This window comes from Anomaloglossus baeobatrachus, chromosome 9, assembly GCF_048569485.1.
Source record: "Anomaloglossus baeobatrachus isolate aAnoBae1 chromosome 9, aAnoBae1.hap1, whole genome shotgun sequence".
NCBI lineage: Eukaryota > Metazoa > Chordata > Amphibia > Anura > Aromobatidae > Anomaloglossus > Anomaloglossus baeobatrachus.
The window spans coordinates 15,319,805-15,340,567 of record NC_134361.1 but is presented as its reverse complement, the minus strand read 5'-3'; the positions used below and the strand labels follow the sequence as shown (position 1 = coordinate 15,340,567).

The 20,763-nt window shown below is 57.3% G+C and overlaps 1 protein-coding gene across 3 annotated transcripts in view; it reads right to left on the bottom strand.

The window, feature by feature from the left end:
* RPS6KA6 (ribosomal protein S6 kinase A6) overlaps positions 1 to 20,763 on the bottom strand; it is a 71,482-nt gene that overhangs the window by 43,757 nt on the left and 6,962 nt on the right. For 2 of the 3 annotated variants that reach the window (XM_075323082.1, XM_075323081.1), the window contains exons 2-3: positions 16,190 to 16,249; positions 8,462 to 8,578 (exon numbers count right to left, since the gene is read on the bottom strand). In XM_075323082.1, the coding sequence (XP_075179197.1) occupies positions 8,462 to 8,578; positions 16,190 to 16,249 (177 nt within the window). Of the gene's footprint in view, positions 1 to 8,461; positions 8,579 to 16,189; positions 16,250 to 19,672; positions 19,754 to 20,763 lie in introns of those variants that run through there. The other variant, XM_075323083.1, reaches the window with a different exon arrangement.

The following is a 20,763-nucleotide window of genomic DNA, read 5'->3' as shown; positions in this document are numbered from 1 at the left end:
AAGAAAACACAGATGACAGATTACCTGTCTGTAGCGTCAGCTGCGGTGTTCAGGACTGTCAGGACGTCCCTGTAGTGTCAGCTGTGGTGTTCAGGACTGTCAGGATGTCCCTGTAGTGTCAGCTGTGGTGTTCAGGACTGTCAGGACGTCCCTGTAGTGTCAGCTGTGGTGTTCAGGACTGTCAGGACGTCCCTGTAGTGTCAGCTGTGGTGTTCAGGACTGTCAGGACGTCCCTGTAGTGTCAGCTGCGGTGTTCAGGACTGTGAGGATGTCCCTGTAGTGTCAGCTGTGGTGTTCAGGACTGTCAGGACGTCCCTGTAGTGTCAGCTGTGGTGTTCAGGACTGTCAGGACGTCCCTGTAGTGTCAGCTGCGGTGTTCAGGACTGTCAGGACGTCCCTGTAGTGTCAGAGCTGTGGTGTTCAGGACTGTCAGGACGTCCATGTAGTGTCAGAGCTGTGGTGTTCAGGACTGTCAGGACGTCCCTGTAGTGTCAGCTGTGGTGTTCAGGACTGTCAGGACGTCCCTGTAGTGTCAGCTGCGGTGTTCAGGACTGTCAGGACGTCCCTGTAGTGTCAGCTGCGGTGTTCAGGACTGTCAGGACGTCCCTGTAGTGTCAGCTGCGGTGTTCAGGACGTCCATGTAGTGTCAGAGCTGCGGTGTTCAGGACTGTCAGGACGTCCCTGTAGTGTCAGCTGTGGTGTTCAGGACTGTCAGGACGTCCCTGTAGTGTCAGCTGTGGTGTTCAGGACTGTCAGGACGTCCCTGTAGTGTCAGCTGTGGTGTTCAGGACTGTCAGGACGTCCCTGTAGTGTCAGCTGCGGTGTTCAGGACTGTCAGGACGTCCCTGTAGTGTCAGCTGTGGTGTTCAGGACTGTCAGGACGTCCCTGTAGTGTCAGCTGTGGTGTTCAGGACTGTCAGGACGTCCCTGTAGTGTTGGCTATGGTGTTCAGGACTGTCAGGACGTCCCTGTAGTGTTGGCTATGGTGTTCAGGACTGTCAGGACGTCCCTGTAGTGCAGGGGTGGGGAACCTCCGGCCCGCGGGCCACATGCGGCCCGCCATGACCTTTTATGTGGCCCCCGGGCAGATTCCCGGGGGAGGCAGTGCTGGTGCAGTCACTGCGGTTTGCTGCTGCCGCCGGCCCTTTAAATCCACACATTGCTGTTTGTGCTGCAATGTGTTCTCGTCGGCCAGTGCCAATTGTGGGCGGGTCCACAGCAACCTCACAGCTTCTAGCCTTGTGTGTCCGCCCCCTGCCCTCCGGAGATCAGTGCCTGCCTTCTCCTTCTGATGCAGTGTGTCCGGCTCCTGCACTCCGGTGATGTGAGTGCAATGCTGCTGTGAGTCCAGCGCCGACCCTCTGCTGCTATGTGCCCTGCCCAATGCTTTGTGCCTCCCCACACCAGTTCTGTAAACCCTCTCCCCCAGAGTTGCATGAAACTCTCAGCGCAGTGTGGCCCCCAATGTCCTGTGTGCCCCCCAGCCCCCAGTAGTCCTGTGAGCCCCGCGTGTGGAGTCTGTGCCCCCCCCAGCCCCGCGTGTGGAGTCTGTGCCCCCCCCAGCCCCGCGTGTGGAGTCTGTGCCCCCCCCAGCCCCGCGTGTGGAGTCTGTGCCCCCCCCAGCCCCGCGTGTGGAGTCTGTGCCCCCCCCAGCCCCGCGTGTGGAGTCTGTGCCCCCCCCAGCCCCGCGTGTGGAGTCTGTGCCCCCCCCAGCCCCGCGTGTGGAGTCTGTGCCCCCCCCAGCCCCGCGTGTGGAGTCTGTGCCCCCCCCAGCCCCGCGTGTGGAGTCTGTGCCCCCCCCAGCCCCGCGTGTGGAGTCTGTGCCCCCCCCAGCCCCGCGTGTGGAGTCTGTGCCCCCCCCAGCCCCGCGTGTGGAGTCTGTGCCCCCCCCAGCCCCGCGTGTGGAGTCTGTGCCCCCCCCAGCCCCGCGTGTGGAGTCTGTGCCCCCCCCAGCCCCGCGTGTGGAGTCTGTGCCCCCCCCAGCCCCGCGTGTGGAGTCTGTGCCCCCCCCAGCCCCGCGTGTGGAGTCTGTGCCCCCCCCAGCCCCGCGTGTGGAGTCTGTGCCCCCCCCAGCCCCGCGTGTGGAGTCTGTGCCCCCCCCAGCCCCGCGTGTGGAGTCTGTGCCCCCCCCAGCCCCGCGTGTGGAGTCTGTGCCCCCCCCAGCCCCGCGTGTGGAGTCTGTGCCCCCCCCAGCCCCGCGTGTGGAGTCTGTGCCCCCCCCAGCCCCGCGTGTGGAGTCTGTGCCCCCCCCAGCCCCGCGTGTGGAGTCTGTGCCCCCCCCAGCCCCGCGTGTGGAGTCTGTGCCCCCCCCCAGCCCCGCGTGTGGAGTCTGTGCCCCCCCCCAGCCCCGCGTGTGGAGTCTGTGCCCCCCCCCAGCCCCGCGTGTGGAGTCTGTGCCCCCCCCCAGCCCCGCGTGTGGAGTCTGTGCCCCCCCCCAGCCCCGCGTGTGGAGTCTGTGCCCCCCCCCAGCCCCGCGTGTGGAGTCTGTGCCCCCCCCCAGCCCCGCGTGTGGAGTCTGTGCCCCCCCCCAGCCCCGCGTGTGGAGTCTGTGCCCCCCCCCAGCCCCGCGTGTGGAGTCTGTGCCCCCCCCCAGCCCCGCGTGTGGAGTCTGTGCCCCCCCCCAGCCCCGCGTGTGGAGTCTGTGCCCCCCCCCAGCCCCGCGTGTGGAGTCTGTGCCCCCCCCCAGCCCCGCGTGTGGAGTCTGTGCCCCCCCCCAGCCCCGCGTGTGGAGTCTGTGCCCCCCCCCAGCCCCGCGTGTGGAGTCTGTGCCCCCCCCCAGCCCCGCGTGTGGAGTCTGTGCCCCCCCCCAGCCCCGCGTGTGGAGTCTGTGCCCCCCCCCAGCCCCGCGTGTGGAGTCTGTGCCCCCCCCAGCCCCGCGTGTGGAGTCTGCGCCCCCCCAGCCCCGCGTGTGGAGTCTGTGCGCCCCCCCAGCCCCGCGTGTGGAGTCTGTGCGCCCCCCCAGCCCCGCGTGTGGAGTCTGTGCGCCCCCCCAGCCCCGCGTGTGGAGTCTGTGCGCCCCCCCAGCCCCGCGTGTGGAGTCTGTGCGCCCCCCCAGCCCCGCGTGTGGAGTCTGTGCCCCCCCAGCCCCGCGTGTGGAGTCTGTGCCCCCCCAGCCCCGCGTGTGGAGTCTGTGCCCCCCCAGCCCCGCGTGTGGAGTCTGTGCCCCCCCAGCCCCGCGTGTGGAGTCTGTGCCCCCCCAGCCCCGCGTGTGGAGTCTGTGCCCCCCCAGCCCCGCGTGTGGAGTCTGTGCCCCCCCAGCCCCGCGTGTGGAGTCTGTGCCCCCCCAGCCCCGCGTGTGGAGTCTGTGCCCCCCCAGCCCCGCGTGTGGAGTCTGTGCCCCCCCAGCCCCGCGTGTGGAGTCTGTGCCCCCCCAGCCCCGCGTGTGGAGTCTGTGCCCCCCCAGCCCCGCGTGTGGAGTCTGTGCCCCCCCAGCCCCGCGTGTGGAGTCTGTGCCCCCCCAGCCCCGCGTGTGGAGTCTGTGCCCCCCCAGCCCCGCGTGTGGAGTCTGTGCCCCCCCAGCCCCGCGTGTGGAGTCTGTGCCCCCCCAGCCCCGCGTGTGGAGTCTGTGCCCCCCCAGCCCCGCGTGTGGAGTCTGTGCCCCCCCAGCCCCGCGTGTGGAGTCTGTGCCCCCCCAGCCCCGCGTGTGGAGTCTGTGCCCCCCCAGCCCCGCGTGTGGAGTCTGTGCCCCCCCAGCCCCGCGTGTGGAGTCTGTGCCCCCCCAGCCCCGCGTGTGGAGTCTGTGCCCCCCCAGCCCCGCGTGTGGAGTCTGTGCCCCCCCAGCCCCGCGTGTGGAGTCTGTGCCCCCCCAGCCCCGCGTGTGGAGTCTGTGCCCCCCCAGCCCCGCGTGTGGAGTCTGTGCCCCCCCAGCCCCGCGTGTGGAGTCTGTGCCCCCCCAGCCCCGCGTGTGGAGTCTGTGCCCCCCCAGCCCCGCGTGTGGAGTCTGTGCCCCCCCAGCCCCGCGTGTGGAGTCTGTGCCCCCCCAGCCCCGCGTGTGGAGTCTGTGCCCCCCCAGCCCCGCGTGTGGAGTCTGTGCCCCCCCAGCCCCGCGTGTGGAGTCTGTGCCCCCCCAGCCCCGCGTGTGGAGTCTGTGCCCCCCCAGCCCCGCGTGTGGAGTCTGTGCCCCCCCAGCCCCGCGTGTGGAGTCTGTGCCCCCCCAGCCCCGCGTGTGGAGTCTGTGCCCCCCCAGCCCCGCGTGTGGAGTCTGTGCCCCCCCAGCCCCGCGTGTGGAGTCTGTGCCCCCCCAGCCCCGCGTGTGGAGTCTGTGCCCCCCCAGCCCCGCGTGTGGAGTCTGTGCCCCCCCAGCCCCGCGTGTGGAGTCTGTGCCCCCCCAGCCCCGCGTGTGGAGTCTGTGCCCCCCCAGCCCCGCGTGTGGAGTCTGTGCCCCCCCAGCCCCGCGTGTGGAGTCTGTGCCCCCCCAGCCCCGCGTGTGGAGTCTGTGCCCCCCCAGCCCCGCGTGTGGAGTCTGTGCCCCCCCAGCCCCGCGTGTGGAGTCTGTGCCCCCCCAGCCCCGCGTGTGGAGTCTGTGCCCCCCCAGCCCCGCGTGTGGAGTCTGTGCCCCCCCAGCCCCGCGTGTGGAGTCTGTGCCCCCCCAGCCCCGCGTGTGGAGTCTGTGCCCCCCCAGCCCCGCGTGTGGAGTCTGTGCCCCCCCAGCCCCGCGTGTGGAGTCTGTGCCCCCCCAGCCCCGCGTGTGGAGTCTGTGCCCCCCCAGCCCCGCGTGTGGAGTCTGTGCCCCCCCAGCCCCGCGTGTGGAGTCTGTGCCCCCCCAGCCCCGCGTGTGGAGTCTGTGCCCCCCCAGCCCCGCGTGTGGAGTCTGTGCCCCCCCAGCCCCGCGTGTGGAGTCTGTGCCCCCCCAGCCCCGCGTGTGGAGTCTGTGCCCCCCCAGCCCCGCGTGTGGAGTCTGTGCCCCCCCAGCCCCGCGTGTGGAGTCTGTGCCCCCCCAGCCCCGCGTGTGGAGTCTGTGCCCCCCCAGCCCCGCGTGTGGAGTCTGTGCCCCCCCAGCCCCGCGTGTGGAGTCTGTGCCCCCCCAGCCCCGCGTGTGGAGTCTGTGCCCCCCCAGCCCCGCGTGTGGAGTCTGTGCCCCCCCAGCCCCGCGTGTGGAGTCTGTGCCCCCCAGCCCCGCGTGTGGAGTCTGTGCCCCCCAGCCCCGCGTGTGGAGTCTGTGCCCCCCAGCCCCGCGTGTGGAGTCTGTGCCCCCCAGCCCCGCGTGTGGAGTCTGTGCCCCCCAGCCCCGCGTGTGGAGTCTGTGCCCCCCAGCCCCGCGTGTGGAGTCTGTGCCCCCCAGCCCCGCGTGTGGAGTCTGTGCCCCCCAGCCCCGCGTGTGGAGTCTGTGCCCCCCAGCCCCGCGTGTGGAGTCTGTGCCCCCCAGCCCCGCGTGTGGAGTCTGTGCCCCCCAGCCCCGCGTGTGGAGTCTGTGCCCCCCAGCCCCGCGTGTGGAGTCTGTGCCCCCCAGCCCCGCGTGTGGAGTCTGTGCCCCCCAGCCCCGCGTGTGGAGTCTGTGCCCCCCAGCCCCGCGTGTGGTGTCCGTGCCCCCCAGCCCCGCGTGTGGTGTCCGTGCCCCCCAGCCCCGCGTGTGGTGTCCGTGCCCCCCAGCCCCGCGTGTGGTGTCCGTGCCCCCCAGCCCCGCGTGTGGTGTCCGTGCCCCCCAGCCCCGCGTGTGGTGTCCGTGCCCCCAGCCCCGCGTGTGGTGTCCGTGCCCCCAGCCCCGCGTGTGGTGTCCGTGCCCCCAGCCCCGCGTGTGGTGTCTGTGCCCCCAGCCCCGCGTGTGGTGTCTGTGCCCCCAGCCCCGCGTGTGGTGTCTGTGCCCCCAGCCCCGCGTGTGGTGTCTGTGCCCCCAGCCCCGCGTGTGGTGTCTGTGCCCCCAGCCCCGCGTGTGGTGTCTGTGCCCCCAGCCCCGCGTGTGGTGTCTGTGCCCCCAGCCCCGCGTGTGGTGTCTGTGCCCCCAGCCCCGCGTGTGGTGTCTGTGCCCCCAGCCCCGCGTGTGGTGTCTGTGCCCCCAGCCCCGCGTGTGGTGTCTGTGCCCCCAGCCCCGCGTGTGGTGTCTGTGCCCCCAGCCCCGCGTGTGGTGTCTGTGCCCCCAGCCCCATTCCCCCAGTTAATTAATTGCTTCACCCAATATAGCAGGGTCATTTAAACATTGATAATTTTGTGCGGCCCCCGAAGGTTGGTAGAAATTTCCAAATGGCCCCCGACAGAAAAAAGGTTCCCCACCCCTGCTGTAGTGTCAGCTGCGGTGTTCAGGACTGTCAGGACGTCCCTGTAGTGTCACCTGCGGTGTTCAGGACTGTCAGGACGTCCCTGTAGTGTCACCTGCGGTGTTCAGGACTGTCAGGACGTCCCTGTAGTGTCACCTGCGGTGTTCAGGACTGTCAGGACGTCCCTGTAGTGTCACCTGCGGTGTTCAGGACTGTCAGGACGTCCCTGTAGTGTCAGCTGTGGTGTTCAGGACTGTCAGGACGTCCCTGTAGTGTCAGCTGTGGTGTTCAGGACTGTCAGGACGTCCCTGTAGTGTCAGCTGCGGTGTTCAGGACTGTCAGGACGTCCCTATAGTGTCAGCTGTGGTGTTCAGGACTGTGAGGACGTCCCTGTAGTGTCAGCTATGGTGTTCAGGACTGTCAGGACGTCCCTGTAGTGTCACCTGCGGTGTTCAGGACTGTCAGGACGTCCCTGTAGTGTCAGCTGCGGTGTTCAGGACTGTCAGGACGTCCCTGTAGTGTCAGCTGCGGTGTTCAGGACTGTCAGGACGTCCCTGTAGTGTCAGCTGTGGTGTTCAGGACTGTCAGGACGTCCCTGTAGTGTCAGCTGCGGTGTTCAGGACTGTCAGGACGTCCCTGTAGTGTCAGCTGCGGTGTTCAGGACGTCCCTGTAGTGTCACCTGCGGTGTTCAGCACTGTCAGGACGTCCCTGTAGTGTCACCTGCGGTGTTCAGGACTGTGAGGACGTCCCTGTAGTGTCAGCTATGGTGTTCAGGACTGTCAGGACGTCCCTGTAGTGTCACCTGCTGTGTTCAGGACTGTCAGGACGTCCCTGTAGTGTCAGCTGCGGTGTTCAGGACTGTCAGGACGTCCCTGTAGTGTCAGCTGTGGTGTTCAGGACTGTCAGGACGTCCCTGTAGTGTTGGCTATGGTGTTCAGCACTGTCAGGACGTCCCTGTAGTGTCAGCTGTGGTGTTCAGGACTGTCAGGACGTCCCTGTAGTGTCAGCTGCGGTGTTCAGGACTGTCAGGACGTCCCTGTAGTGTCACCTGCGGTGTTCAGCACTGTCAGGACGTCCCTGTAGTGTCACCTGCGGTGTTCAGCACTGTCAGGACGTCCCTGTAGTGTCACCTGCGGTGTTCAGGACTGTCAGGACGTCCCTGTAGTGTCAGCTGCGGTGTTCAGGACGTCCCTGTAGTGTCACCTGCGGTGTTCAGCACTGTCAGGACGTCCCTGTAGTGTCACCTGCGGTGTTCAGCACTGTCAGGACGTCCCTGTAGTGTCACCTGCGGTGTTCAGGACTGTGAGGACGTCCCTGTAGTGTCAGCTGCGGTGTTCAGCACTGTCAGGACGTCCCTGTAGTGTCAGCTGCGGTGTTCAGGACTGTCAGGACGTCCCTGTAGTGTCAGCTGCGGTGTTCAGGACTGTCAGGACGTCCCTGTAGTGTCACCTGCGGTGTTCAGCACTGTCAGGACGTCCCTGTAGTGTCACCTGCGGTGTTCAGCACTGTCAGGACGTCCCTGTAGTGTCACCTGCGGTGTTCAGGACTGTCAGGATGTCCCTGTAGTGTCACCTGCGGTGTTCAGGACTGTCAGGACGTCCCTGTAGTGTCACCTGCGGTGTTCAGCACTGTCAGGACGTCCCTGTAGTGTCACCTGCGGTGTTCAGGACTGTCAGGACGTCCCTGTAGTGTCAGCTGCGGTGTTCAGGACTGTCAGGACGTCCCTGTAGTGTCACCTGCGGTGTTCAGCACTGTCAGGACGTCCCTGTAGTGTCACCTGCGGTGTTCAGGACTGTCAGGACGTCCCTGTAGTGTCAGCTGTGGTGTTCAGGACTGTCAGGACGTCCCTGTAGTGTCAGCTGTGGTGTTCAGGACTGTCAGGACGTCCCTGTAGTGTCAGCTGTGGTGTTCAGGACTGTCAGGACGTCCCTGTAGTGTTGGCTATGGTGTTCAGCACTGTCAGGACGTCCCTGTAGTGTCAGCTGCGGTGTTCAGGACTGTCAGGGCGCCCGTGTAGCTGAGCCGCGAGCACAATTATGCACTAGGAGACCTCACAGAGGAGGAGCGGGACAGGTCCAGTCCCAGCAGTGGGACCCCCGTCTATACAGACCCCCATAATGTTGGCAAACAAATGAATTGAAGTAGTCACAACAGCAACACAAGAAGAGAAAATGGGCTCTTCCCTCCTGCGGGGAATCGGGGATATGTGATACCATCCAGAGCCGTGTCTCAGGATGACAGATCATCGTGCGGATGTGAAGGGGCTTACCTTTCCAAAAGACCCCTGTCCCAGGACCTTCAGCAGCTCGAACTGCGCGGGGTCGGCCTTCTCACACCCCTCCTTCACATGGTGCGTGATGGGAATCTCTTTGACGTTCCCCTCGTCCTGTGAAGACAGAAGCCATTGTCTAAAGTCAACGGGTTTAAAAAAAATAAATAAAATCGAAAAGCAGACAGGTTATTATCCCCTAAAGGGACTGACACTAACTGTCAAAATAAAAAAAAATAAAATAAAAAAAAAAATAAAAAAAGTTTGAATTTACCTGCCTTAAACCCAATAAAAATAAAAACAATATAAAAAAAATGTAAGTAATTTGAATATTTGGTATCCTCACATTTAGAAAAAACTGATCAAAATACAGAAATAATAAACCAGATCGGTAAAACACTATAAAACAAAAAATGCAAAAATTCCACTATTTTCGGTCGCCAAAATAACGCGCAAAATGCTGTAAGAAGTAATCATGAGATCACAAAATGGTATAAAAAAAAGCAAAAAAAAAAAAATCCCTTACACAGCTGCATTGACTGGAAAAAAAAAGGAAAAAAAAACAACTGAAAAAGGAAGTCTTCCAGGTCTAAAGAAAAAAAATTGGAATGCAATATTTTTTTTTCAAAATTTCAATTTATTTTTTTATAAATTAATAAAGTTTGGTATTTCCATAATTGTACGGAGAAGAATCCTATTGCAGGGTCATTTTCGTCACACAATATACGCCATTTACTACAAGCCCCCCCCCCCCCAAAAAAAAATTCCAAATTGCAGGATTTTATTTTAGCAATTTCCCCACGCTTGGCATGTTTTTCCTCCATTTTTCATACACTATGCAGTAAAATGAATTGAGTCACAAAGTACAACTTGTCCCGCAAAATCAGCCCTGATATATCTGTGTAGACCGAAAAGAAAAAAAAAAAAAAGTTATGCCTCTGAGAAGAAGGGGAGGAAAGAATGAAATGACAAAACGGAAATTGGCCACAACAGAAAGGGATTACAACTGGGCAATAAGGCTATGTTCACACCGCGCATCTGCATCTAAAGAAGCAGCGTTTTTGGCCCAAAACAAAATGCACAAAAAACCACACCCACAGAAAAAAAAACGCATAAAAAAATGCATGCGTTTTTGCCATGTTTTTACCGTGTTTTGCCCAATGTGTTTTTTCAGTTAAATCTATAGACTGGAGGGCTCAAAAACACAAAAAGAATTGACGTGCTGCATCTGCAAAAACGCAGCCAAAAAAAGATGCACAGTGCGGACAGCAACATAGAAATCTCAGACTTTGCTGGGAGAAGGAAATGCATGCATTTTGGTGCATCTTTGTGACCTCAAAAACCCAGTAAAAAGATGCAAAATAAAATTTTAAAAAAATAAAGACAAAATTACATTTTGTTATTTTTTCGACGTTTCATTCATACGGAAATCTGATCTAAAATGCTGGCTCTGGAAAGAAGGGAATTTTGTTTACTTACCGTAAATTCCTTTTCTTCTAGCTCCAATTGGGAGACCCAGACAATTGGGGTGTATAGCTACTGCCTCCGGAGGCCGCACAAAGTACTACACTTAAAAGTGTAAGGCCCCTCCCCTTCTGGCTATACACCCCCCCGTGGGAGCACGGGTCCTTCAGTTTTAGTGCAAAAGCAAGAAGGAGGAAAGCCAATAACTGTTTCAAAAACAAATTCAATCCGATAAACAATATCGGAGAACGTAAGTTATTACCATGAACAACATGTGCACCCGAAAAACACATACCCTCAGAAAAACAGGGCGGGTGCTGGGTCTCCCAATTGGAGCTAGAAGAAAAGGAATTTACGGTAAGTAAACAAAATTCCCTTCTTCTTTTTCGCTCCTAATTGGGAGACCCAGACAATTGGGACGTCCAAAAGCAGTCCCTGGGTGGGTAAAATAATACCTCGTGATCGGGCTGTCAGGCAGCCCTTTCTTACAGGTGGGCCACCGCCACCTGCAGGACTTGTCTACCTAGGCTGGCATCCGCCGAAGCGTAGGTATGCACCTGATAATGCTTGGTGAAAGTGTGCAGACTCGACCAGGTAGCCGCCTGGCACACCTGCTGAGCCGTAGCCTGATGCCGTAATGCCCAGGACGCACCCACGGCTCTGGTAGAATGGGCCTTCAGTCCAGAAGGAGTCGGAAGCCCAGCAGAACGGTAGGCGTGAAGAATTGGTTCCTTGATCCACCGCGCAAGGGTGGATTTGGAAGCTTGCGACCCTTTATGCTGACCAGCGACCAGGATAAAGAGTGCATCCGAACGGCGCAGAGACGCCGTGCGGGAAATGTAGATCCTGAGTGCTCTCACCAGGTCCAACAGATGTAAACCCTTTTCAAATTGGTGAACTGGATGCGGACACAAAGATGGTAAAGTGATATCCTGATTGAGATGAAAGGAAGATACCACCTTGGGAAGAAACTCTGGAATTGGACGCAGTACTACCTTGTCTTGGTGAAACACCAGGAAGGGAGATTTGCAAGATAACGCCGCCAGCTCTGACACTCTCCGAAGAGACGTGACCGCCACCAGAAAAGCCACTTTCTGTGAAAGCCGAGAAAAGGAAATCTCCTTCATAGGCTCGAAAGGTGGCTTCTGGAGAGCAATCAGAACCTTGTTCAGATCCCAGGGTTCCAATGGCCGCCTGTAAGGGGGAATGATATGACAAACCCCTTGCAGGAACGTGCGTACCTTAGGAAGTCGCGCCAGGCGCTTCTGAAAGAATACGGATAGCGCAGAGACTTGTCCTTTAAGGGAGCTAAGCGACAAACCTTTTTCCAACCCAGACTGCAGGAAGGAAAGAAAAAAAGGTAATGCAAATGGCCAGGGAGAAACTCCCTGAGCAGAGCACCAAGATAAGAATATCTTCCACGTTCTGTGGTAGATCTTGGCGGACGTTGGTTTCCTAGCCTGTCTCATGGTGGCAACAACATCATGAGATAAACCTGAGGTCCCTAGGATCCAGGACTCAATGGCCACACAGTCAGGTTCAGGGCCGCAGAATTCAGATGGAAAAACGGCCCTTGAGACAGCAAGTCTGGACGGCCTGGTAGCGCCCACGGTTGTCCTACCGTGAGATGCCACAGATCCGGGTACCACGACCTCCTTGGCCAGTCTGGAGCGACGAGAATGGCGCAACGGCAGTCGGACCTGATTTTGCGGAGCACTCTGGGCAACAATGCCAGAGGTGGGAACACATAAGGTAGTCGGAACTGCGACCAATCCTGAACTAAGGCGTCTGCCGCCAGAGCTCGGTGATCGTGAGACCGTGCCATGAAAACCGGGACCTTGTTGTTGTGCCGTGACGCCATCAGGTCGACGTCCGGCATCCCCCAGCGGCGACAGATCTCCTGAAACACGTCCGGGTGAAGGGACCATTCCCCTGCGTCCATGCCCTGGCGACTGAGAAAGTCTGCTTCCCAGTTTTCCACGCCTGGGATGTGAACTGCGGATATGGTCGATGCTGTGTTTTCCACCCACGTCAGAATCCGCCGGACTTCTTGAAAGGCTTGTCGACTGCGTGTTCCCCCTTGGTGGTTGATGTACGCCACCGCTGTGGAATTGTCCAACTGAATCCGGATCTGCTTGCCCTCCAGCCACTGTTGGAAGGCTCGCAGAGCAAGATAGACTGCTCTGATTTCCAGAACATTGATCTGAAGGGTGGACTCTCTCTGAGTCCACGTACCCTGAGCCCTGTGGTGAAGAAACACTGCTCCCCACCCTGATAGGCTCGCATCTGTCGTGACCACCGCCCAGGATGGGGGTAGGAACGACTTTCCTTTTGACAATGAGGTGGGAAGAAGCCACCAACGGAGAGAGTCCTTGGTTGCCTGAGAGAGGTAGACATCCCTGTCGAGGGACGTCGACTTCCCGTCCCATTGGCGGAGAATGTCCCATTGTAGAGGGCGCAGATGAAACTGCGCGAAAGGGACTGCTTCCATTGCTGCCACCATCTTCCCTAGGAAATGCATGAGGCGCCTCAAGGAGTGGGACTGGTTCTGCAGGAGAGATTGCACCCCTGTCTGCAGAGAGCACTGCTTGTCCAGTGGAAGCTTCACTATCGCTGAGAGAGTATGAAACTCCATGCCAAGATATGTTAGTGATTGGGTCGGGGTTAGATTTGACTTTGAAAAGTTGATAATCCACCCGAAACTCTGGAGAGTCTTCAGTGCCACGTTCAGGCTGTGTTGGCATGCCTCTTGAGAGGGTGCCTTTATAAGTAGATCGTCCAAATACGGGATCACGGAGTGACCCTGCGAGTGCAGGACAGCTACTACTGCTGCCATGACCTTGGTGAAGACCCGAGGGGCTGTTGCCAGCCCGAAAGGTAACGCTACGAACTGCAGGTGTTCGCTTTCTATAACGAAGCGTAGAAAACGCTGATGCTCTGGCGCAATCGGCACGTGAAGATAAGCATCCTTGATGTCTATTGATGCTAAGAAATCTCCTTGAGACATTGAGGCTATGACGGAGCGGAGAGATTCCATCCGGAACCTCCTGGTTTTTACATGTTTGTTGAGCAACTTTAGATCCAGGACGGGCCGAAAGGACCCGTCCTTCTTTGGCACCACAAACAGATTGGAGTAAAAACCGTGACCTTGTTCCTGAAGAGGAACGGAAGTCACCACTCCTTCCGCCTTTAGAGCGGTCACCGCCTGCAGCAGAGCATCGGCTCGGTCGGGCGGTGGGGAAGTTCTGAAGAAACGAGTTGGAGGACGAGAGACGAATTCTATCCTGTACCCGTGAGACAGAATGTCCCTCACCCAACGGTCTTTGACCTGTGACAGCCAAATGCCGCCAAAGCGGGAGAGCCTGCCACCGACCGAGGATGCGGAGAGAGGAGGCTGAAAGTCATGAGGAAGCCGTCTTGGTAACGGTTCTTCCTGCTGTCTTTTTTGGGCGTGACTGCGTCCGCCAAGAATCTGAGCCTCTCTGATCCTTTTGAGTCCTCTTGGACGAGGAGAATTGGGACCTGCCTGAGCCTCGAAAGGACCGAAAACCAGACTGACCCCTCCTTTGTTGGGGCTGGTTTTGTCTGTGTTGAGGTAAGGATGAGTCCTTACCCTTGGAGTGTTTAATGATTTCATCCAAACGCTCCCCAAACAATCGGTCACGAGAAAAGGGCAAACTGGTTAAGCACTTCTTGGAAGCAGAATCTGCTTTCCATTCTCTCAACCACAGGGCTCTGCGCAAAACCACGGAGTTGGCTGACGCCACCGCCGTACGGCTCGTAGAGTCCAGGACAGCATTAATCGCGTAAGACGCGAATGCAGACATTTGAGAGGTCAATGGTGCCACCTGCGGGGCAGATGTACGTGTGACCGAGTCGACCTGTATAAGCCCAGCTGAAATAGCTTGGAGTGCCCATACGGCTGCGAAAGCTGGCGCCAACGACGCTCCAATAGCTTCATAGATGGATTTCAGCCAGAGCTCCATCTGCCTGTCAGTGGCATCTAAGTGCCGCTCCATCTTCTACTGCAACTAAGGATCTAGCTGCAAGCCTGGAGATTGGAGGGTCCACCTTGGGACACTGGGTCCAACCCTTGACCACGTCAGGGGGAAAAGGATAGCGTGTATCTTTAAGCCGTTTAGAAAACCGCTTCTCAGGATAAGCGTGGCGTTTCTGGATTGCATCTCTAAAGTCAGCGTGGTCCAGAAAAGTGCTTAATTTACGCTTGGGATATCTGAAATGGAATTTCTCCTGCTGTGAAGCTGCCTCCTCCGCAGGAAGAGCTGGCGGGGAAATATCTAACATCCTATTGATGGACGCTATAAGATCATTCACTATGGCGTCACCATCCGGTGTATCCAGATTGAGGGCGGACCCAGGATCAGAATCTTGATCAGTTACATCCGCCTCATCACCCATAGATTCATCCCGCTGGGACCCTGACCAGTGAGACGAAGTTGAGGGCCCCTCATAACGAGCCCGCTTAGGTTGTCTGGGACTGTCGTCCGAGTCAGAATCGTCACCCTGGGGTGCATGTGACACCCCCGGAGCTTGGAAGTGTTCCAGCTGAGGGGGACCAGGGAGCAATGATGCCACAGTGTCCATGGTCTGAGTTACTGGTCTAGACTGCAATGTTTCAAGAATCCTTGACATGGTCATAGACAATCTGTCAGCAAAAGCTGCAAACTCCGTTCCTGTCACCTGGACAGCATTCCCAGGTGGTACACCCTGGGTCACGTCCAGCAGAGGCCCCGGCTGTGCAAGTTGCACAGGGGCCGAGCACTGCACACAATGGGGGTCAGTGGAACCTGCCGGTAGAGCAGCCCCACATGCGGTACAGTCAGCATATAATGTCTGTGCCTTGGCACCCTTGCGTTTTGCGGACGACATGCTGTTGCCTCCTTGTAATCTAGGAGGGTATATAGCCGAGAATCACCAGCGACTGTACAGTACAAAGTATTTGCAAACACAAAATACTCAGTATACAAACGGCACAAGTGGGGGTGAGCCCTTGAGGGCTGCTTACCGCCCGCTGAACAGCGGGTATGAGGCCGTAGAATCCCGTGTCTGGGTCTCCCCGTCTCCCCTCTGCAGCTCAGCGTGCAGGCAGGAATGGCTGCCGGCGTTCTGTGAAGAGGGGCGGACCGTGGGCGTGCCACAAACAAAGAGCGGGAAACTGCGTCCTACTGTGCCTGGTGTGAGGGCTGGAGTATGTAAAAACGACTCCAGCCCTCAGCGCTGATGCTCTGTACAGCGTCCCGCCCTCCTCCTGACTGGCAGGTGCGGAGGCGGGAACGAACGAACTAGGCCGCAAAAGCCGGGGACTGTAGTAATAAGCGCGGCCGTGATATATGCACGGCCAGCGCGGAAGTCCCCGGCGCACCACAAGTCCCAGCCGCGTCGCAGTCCCAGCGGCCGGCGCGACCGTTCTCCCTGAGTCTACCCACTCAGCTAAGCTGAAGTGAGGAAATGGCACAAGCGCAGCAGCGCTGTTGTACCCGGCGCACTAACACACCCAGCAATGCTGCGGTGTGCGCGCGTATGCACGGGGACACAGAGTACCTTGACGGAGCAGGGCCATGTCCCTGACGATACTCAGCTCCATATCCAGCGGCTTCTCCAGGGGCTGCGGATGGAGCACGGCCTCAGTGCCTGGAGACCGGTAAAATCCCACTTCGCCCAGAGCCCTAATGGGGATGGGGAAGGAATCAGCATGTGGGCTCCAGCCTCCGTACCCGCAATGGGTACCTCAACCTTAACAAGCACCACCGACAAAAAGTGGGGTGAGAAGGGAGCATGCTGGGGGCCCTGTATGGGCCCTCTTTTCTTCCATCCGACATAGTCAGCAGCTGCTGCTGACTAAACAGTGGAGCTATGCGTGCGTGTCTGACCTCCTTCGCACAAAGCAAAAAACTGAAGGACCCGTGCTCCCACGGGGGGGGTGTATAGCCAGAAGGGGAGGGGCCTTACACTTTTAAGTGTAGTACTTTGTGCGGCCTCCGGAGGCAGTAGCTATACACCCCAATTGTCTGGGTCTCCCAATTAGGAGCGAAAAAGAAAAAATTAAATAAAAAGGAAAAATGGAAGAAATGAAAATAAAAACAAATCACTTGGTCCTTTAAGAGTTAACTATTTTGAGGCAAATGGCAACACCACACACGATGGGTCCCAGTTCCGGGATATGAACAGGGGTGTATTTGTGAGGTGTCCCCTTTAAGGATATCTATATGGTGTGACGCAATACCATATAACGACCCCACTCACATAAGGTAGTAAGGATTCCCCTTCATCCATCGGCTCGTCCAACATCTTCACACCATTTACCTGCAAGACAAAAACGGCAAAAAAATTAAATCACCGAACAAGTGGAAGAATTCATAAAGGTATCCAAGAAGACAGCGAGCGAGGAACAACCTGCGAGAAAACAGCGACCACTGCAAATACCATCAGCGGATCACTCACAGCTACACCAAACCGAAAACTTGTTTCATATACTTGGAATAATGCTAAAAAAACCTAAAAAAAAAAATCAAAGAATTGACATGCTGCAAATTATTTTCTGCACCAAATATGCAAGGTAAAAATCCTGAATGTGCACAAAACTTCAGGATTCTCATAGACTTTGCTGGCATAAGGATTTGCATCCAGTTTTGTGACAAAACTGTAGTAAAAAGAAAAAAAAAATGCATAAAAACACGCAGCAAAAACGCAACATGTGCACAAAGCCTAAGGGCTCCCCCCACCCCATAGTGCTGGCTGTTAGCACAGAGACTTATGATGGGGAGTGCAGCTCTGGAGTATACTAACTGGATGAAAACTCTGGATATGTAATGTATGTACACAGTGACTGCACCAGCAGAATAGTGAGTGCAGCTCTGGAGTATAATACAGGAGGTAACTCAGGATCAGTACAGGATCAGTAATGTATGTACACAGTGACGGCACCAGCAGAATAGTGAGTGCAGCTCTGGAGTATAATACAGGAGGTAACTCAGGATCAGTAATGTAATGTATGTACACAGTGACGGCACCAGCAGAATAGTGAGTGCAGCTCTGGAGTATAATACAGGAGGTAACTCAGGATCAGTAATGTATGTACACAGTGACTGCACCAGCAGAATAGTGAGTGTAGCTCTGGAGTATAATACTGGCGGTAACTCAGGATCAGTAATGTAATGTATGTACACAGTGACGGCACCAGCAGAATAGTGAGTGCAGCTCTGGAGTATAATACAGGATGTAACTCAGGATCAGTAATGTATGTACACAGTGACTGCACCAGCAGAATAGTGAGTGCAGCTCTGGAGTATAATACAGGAGGTAACTCAGGATCAGTAATGTAATGTATGTACACAGTGACTGCACCAGCAGAATAGTGAGTGCAGCTCTGGAGTATAATACAGGAGGTAACTCAGGATCAGTAATGTAATGTATGTACACAGTGACTGCACCAGCAGAATAGTGAGTGCAGCTCTGGAGTATAATACAGGAGGTAACTCAGGATCAGTAATGTATGTACACAGTGACTGCACCAGCAGAATAGTGAGTGCAGCTCTGGAGTATATATAATACAGGAGGTACAGTAGCTCAGGATCAGTAAAGTAATCTGATTACATGTAATGTTGATCTGTGGTGATGGACATTACTGATGACGGTTCTGGGGGTAATTACAGGTGACGTCCAGTATTGAAGCTGGGGGGGTCCTGGATATTTGGGGATCTGGTAATACCCCTCTGGTGCGGTTCTTTACAGGACGTGCTGAGCTGGAGGCAGAGACATGATCTCATACTGCAGAGATTGAGCAAAGCAGAAGACACGTCACAGAGCGTCTCTGGCCCGATAATCGATGGGTCACATCAAAGACGCAATAATCTATTACACGCCAAATATTTCTGTGCAGAAGACGACAATTATCTTACCTGTAATGACTAATGCACAGAGGACGCAGCAGCCGGAGACCGAATGGTGCCGGCTTAAAGGGACACTCCAGTAAAACCATTAAGGAGCTGTTCTTATTTGGCGGCGTTATCCGGAGAGGAGTTGGACTAGGTCAGGGGGGAAGTCACCCAGCTTTCCCAACACCCTGAACGGTACTCCTGGGTTGCTTACCCCTCGGAGTGTCAGCTTCTACTGTAGCTTTGACCTTGTATTCACACACGAGTAAGGTGTTGCTTATGGGTCAGCGGTGGCTGGTAGGGCATGCTGAGACTTGTGGTGTCACAATAGACGGAGGTCAGACCTCTAAGCCAAAACACGCCTGGAAATAGGGATGGCCACAATCTGTGGTGGTCTCATCTGTGATACTACGGTGAATGCAAGACTACAACTCCCAGCAAGGTCAATCTTGCATCTATTCATGAAGCAGGAGGCTCATGCTGAGCAGGGCTGAATTAGTGGGGAGTCCTGCAATGCGTGGGTCCACGGTACCACGGTCACCCACTGATCGGACAGATCCTGGGCAGTCAGCGCCGCTCACGTGGCTCCCGAGCTCTGCGGGCTGGAAATGTGACAGATCTACGTGTCTCTGCCTGAAGAGGAAGACACTAATTAAAAGGTACCAGGATTTACGCACACAGGGTGAAGCGACCTGCTGGATGGGATTCTCCTGCCGGAATTACTGTGCTGTGAGAGATAGCAATTATCCCGGTGACCTCCACCCACTGACACAGACCGCGAGAAACGCCGAGGAGCGGTCACAGCAGAGCACCCGGCATCTCCCCAAAACCAAGGAGAACCCGACTGCACCCCGAGATCAGGAGAAGCAAGGAAATCTGAGCTCCAGAGCAATGCATCCAATAATCAGACAGAGGCAATGCACCCACCAGCGTCTGATCCATCCCATAATGCCAGACCAAAGGAGCTCTACAATCCACACAGGGGAGACCCCAAAATATAGATGTCCTGCCCCGGTCTGGAGGGCCCACATAATGATACCAAAGCATTGATGACCCCCAATGTCTGATCGTGGGGTGCCAGCCTGACGACACTGTCCTCAACATCATCTACGCTAAATACTGGGAAACTACATCTCCAATGACCAGACGCTCAGCATGCTGGGAGTTGTAGTGTAACACCTGCTTGAGTGCTGCTGGCAGCGTCTCCCCGGGAGCAGTCCTGTACATTTACCCCCGTGCCCTCTGCTACATCGCACCCCCACATCTCAGGAGGTGCTGCAGTGGAGAACACACCTGTACGATCGGCGGCAGCGTCTCCCTGGGAGCAGTCCTGTACATTTATCCCCGCTGCCCTCTGCTACATCGCACCCCCACATCTCAGGAGGTGCTGCAGTGGAGAACGCACCTGTACGATCGGCGGCAGCGTCTCCCTGGGAGCAGTCCTGTACATTTATCCCCGCTGCCCTCTGCTACATCGCACCCCCACATCTCAGGAGGTGCTGCAGTGGAGAACGCACCTGTACGATCGGCGGCAGCGTCTCCCTGGGAGCAGTCCTGTACATTTATCCCCGCTGCCCTCTGCTACATCGCACCCCCACGTCTCAGGAGGTACTGCAGTGGAGAACGCACCTGTACGATCGGCGGCAGCGTCTCCCCGGGACCAGTCCTGTACATTTACCCCCGCTGCCCTCTGCTACATCGCACCCCCACGTCTCAGGAGGTGCTGCAGTGGAGAACGCACCTGTACGATCGGCGGCAGCGTCTCCCCGGGACCAGTCCTGTACATTTACCCCCGTGCCCTCTGCTACATCGCACCCCCACGTCTCAGCAGGTGCTGCAGTGGAGAACGCACCTGTACGATCAGCGGCAGCGTCTCCCCGGGACCAGTCTTGTACAGCTCATGTCTGTGCTCCTCCTGCTTCTAACACTAAACTCATTTGGAAACCCACACCCAAAACTCAATGACATGTTCCTGGGAGAAGGTGACTAAGGGAAAAGTTGAAAGGGAAGTTTATGTAAAAATAGCTGACACCTGATGGTGACGACAGATTGCAAAAGAGAGAGCAGCAAAAATGAGAATAGAGGCCCGGCACCCCCGGTTCAGACGCCCGGCACCCCCGGTTCAGACGCCCGGCACCCCCGGTTCAGACGCCCGGCACCCCCGGTTCAGACGCCCGGCACCCCCGGTTCAGACGCCCGGCACCCCCGGTTCAGACGCCCGGCACCCCCGGTTCAGACGCCCGGCACCCCCGGTTCAGACGCCCGGCACCCCCGGTTCAGACGCCCGGCACCCCCGGTTCAGACGCCCGGCACCCCCCGGTTCAGACGCCCGGCACCCCCGGTTCAGACGCCCGGCACCCCCGGTTCAGACGCCCGGCACCCCTGGTTGTTATCGGCACAGACAACGTCTGAAGAAAAATGATAATTATACATGTAACCCCAGAGTGCCCCCGCAGCCAGGCGCAGGCCGGCTGCCACCACCAGGCCTCCAGAGCAGCCCCATGTGAGCGGGTGACCACTGCTGAACATACCCAGAATCGGAGTGTTCAGACGCTGCTGACAGCTGAAGGTCTGTTACAATGGATCAGATTTGTGCTGCAGCAGTTTGCACAGTATAATTGATACTAATACACTGTGGGTTTGATTCCTCGCAGCATTTTTAGGCATTTTTACTGTAATCTTGTAGCGCAATTCCCCTCCACTACGATGGTAGAAAATGACAGTGCAATGTGGGAGGTTCTGTCACCAAAAATATTTTGCAAATTTTTTTCAATAAAATATAAGAGCGCAAAAAAAATTATTTGCATTATAAATTACTCAAGTCTATTAGAGAGCGACAGAACCTATACGGTAAGACTGAACGCCGGCCCTTTAACCCTTGCTCTGATGGATAAGTTTTCTTTGCGCTTTTTCTTTCTCCCAGAGTCGTATGCAACAAACACA